This window comes from Buceros rhinoceros, unplaced genomic scaffold, assembly GCF_000710305.1.
Source record: "Buceros rhinoceros silvestris isolate BGI_N320 unplaced genomic scaffold, ASM71030v1 scaffold15763, whole genome shotgun sequence".
Lineage (NCBI taxonomy): Eukaryota > Metazoa > Chordata > Aves > Bucerotiformes > Bucerotidae > Buceros > Buceros rhinoceros.
The window spans coordinates 4,177-6,729 of NW_010405556.1; the positions used below are offsets into that span (position 1 = coordinate 4,177).

The 2,553-nt window shown below is 40.3% G+C and overlaps 1 protein-coding gene across 1 annotated transcript in view; it reads left to right on the forward strand.

Moving 5' to 3' along the window:
- Positions 1-1,511: 1,511 nt before the first annotated feature.
- The window catches only part of FOXP1 (forkhead box P1), a gene marked incomplete at its 5' end in the record, with an annotated part of 33,860 nt that continues 32,818 nt past the window's right edge, over positions 1,512-2,553 (forward strand). The window contains one exon of the mRNA XM_010133786.1: positions 1,512-1,599. Within this exon, the coding sequence (XP_010132088.1) occupies positions 1,512-1,599 (88 nt within the window). The remainder of the gene's footprint in view (positions 1,600-2,553) is intronic.

Consider the following 2,553-nt stretch of genomic DNA (forward strand, 5'->3'; position numbering starts at 1 on the left):
GGTGCCTGGGGTCAGCAGCGAAGGGTCCCGAAATACTTGCAGCTGCAAGTTGCAGTTGGGGAGGCTTTCTGCAGAGGTTTGAATTGCAAAGAGGAGGCAAGAGGCAGGCACCCCGGGGGGGTTAAATGCATCGAAAAGTTTATAAAATAACTTGGAGCTGCCCTCACTGTTCAGTCACTATTGAAACAAGTAGTGATGCTTTTGCCTGGGATCTCGTAGATCACTAAAAGCCTCGTGAAGGTTGGGTGGGATTGTGTTATCCACATGGTCCTGGCACCATAGGTGGCAGTTGGCTGCCTGCCTTGGGGGGCTGGCTCTCCTCCCTGGTGAACTGTACCCGACATTGAACATCAACGGATGCAGCCACCTTCATCCTCCAGCCGCTGCCGATGTGCTGGAGAAAAATCAGTCGCTGGACCAAGGTGGCATAAAATAAGCAGCGGGTAGTTGGCTGGTGGCGTATTTCTGAGAGGGGAGGGAAGCGGCGCGAGGGTGGGCAGCTCATGTCTTACAGTGGTCACAATCAGAGCTTCTCTGCTTGCCATGGTGAAAAAAAAAAATTCCTCGATAGCAGGTGAAAAAGTTCCTCCCCAGAACGCTAAACATTCTGCGTTGAAGATCAGCGGTTAGGAGGATAAGTAGGCCAAATTGTTCCGTGCTGTAAATCACAGGAGCCAGTGGAGGTAAATTTAGCCCATCATATTCTAAAGATCTTGAAATCAAGGCAATTTAAAAGTAAAAAAAGCGTAGGTGGGAGAACAATATTTGGGGATATAATTTTTTTTTCTGCACTTCTGTGAAGGTATTAGCCCCAAAACATAGCTTTAGCCTGAGCCTTAGAGCAGTTTTATTTTAAAGGCTTTTTTTTTTTTTTTAATTTATTTTAACATTTGCATGGGGGAAGTTTTTCAGAACACATAGTCCAATAAACCTCGAATTCTGGCTGTTCTGGATGACTTCTTGTTTCTTTTGGATGAAGAAGATTTGATTTACAGTAACTGTCCGTATTTTCCTCTCTTTTATTGGTACATATTTGCACATACAGATTTTATGTGGTTTTTGTTCTTTACACAGTCATGTATTTTCTTTTATTTTTAGTCATGTAAACACGAGGGTTCTATGGGATTCAATTATTCATGTATTGCATGTGTCCATTAGATATATCCAGCATCTTACAGTCAAGTAATACGAAATTACATATGAAATTATTATTCTACTATAATTTCTTGATCTCACTTTCATTTACCTAATGGAGGAAAAATAACTGTTCTGCAAAATTTCTCTTACGTACAAATGAGCTGCCTTCTGAAAATACCGCGCTTAAGATATGAGGAGTGATGGGATGATACACAAGACAAAGCAGGACAGAGGAAAAATTTAAATTACCTTAAAAATCTCCGATATCGATGAAGATCTGCTGGATAACATTCAGATTGCTTGTTCATCCTGGTAACTACTTTTTCCTTTTTGTTTATCCATTTCACTTAATGATTTTCTGTGTATTGTTACAGACATCTCAACAGTGAGCATGCGCTGGATGATAGAAGTACAGCCCAATGTAGAGTACAAATGCAGGTTGTACAGCAGTTAGAGCTACAGGTAAAATAAAATTTATTTTAATATTACCTCAGTATTAATCAAATCCAATTCTCGACAGCATTAAAAAATGAGTTCTGATTTTCCCCCTATGACTGGAAACCAGCTTTCAAAACCTTCTTGTAGTAGTTTTAAAAACCGTCAAAAGAAACTGCAGCTTCATTTCCTCTTTTCTAAACCGTAACTTGAAAAGAAATAGGAAACTTAAACAGGCTGACGTGATTGGAAATCCATCAGAATGTATCTAATGCTTTTTATACCCACCCGGGGGGCGGAGGGGGGCGAGCGGAATGTGGTCCCCTTCGTTTAGAGCTGTTGATACACGGGGGAAATGGTTGATGTTTCTTTCAAAACGCTGCATGACCTGGCTCGTTCGGTGGTCTCTCATATACTAATACTCCCCATGTATTATTACTACTACTACTATTATTTTTTGCCACTTGTAGCCGATAATTTTTTTCCAAAGGGCCGATAAGGGGGTGAATCGGAATATATTGAATGCGATGCGAAGGTATGACCTGTTTGTGTAACTGCCTTTCCAAATGCTTTTGAGTCCTTTCTGTCTCCCTCGCTGCTCTGGCTGGGCGGCTCTGACAGCGTGTCCGCGTCTAGGCAAGGGGTTAGCAAAGAAGGGGAAATTAAAACAATGTTGTACATTATATAGTTACCAGCTATTGAAAAACCTATTTTGTATGCAAGACAGCAGCGTAGAGATATATGGAAAGCCTTGGGCTAAGTACAGAAGATAATTACATTTGGAATTTTACTGAGTTAAGTCATTTATAGCTTCAAATAGTTGGAGAGAAAAATCAGCAAAAACACACTTAAACTTCTTGTTGTTACTTTTCAAGATAAGCATTTTAAAAAATGCCTTTTATCTCCTTATCTTACAAATGACCCTTTTTCTTTCATAGATATTCCCTAAATTTTACTTTCAGGAACACACTGGTCATGACA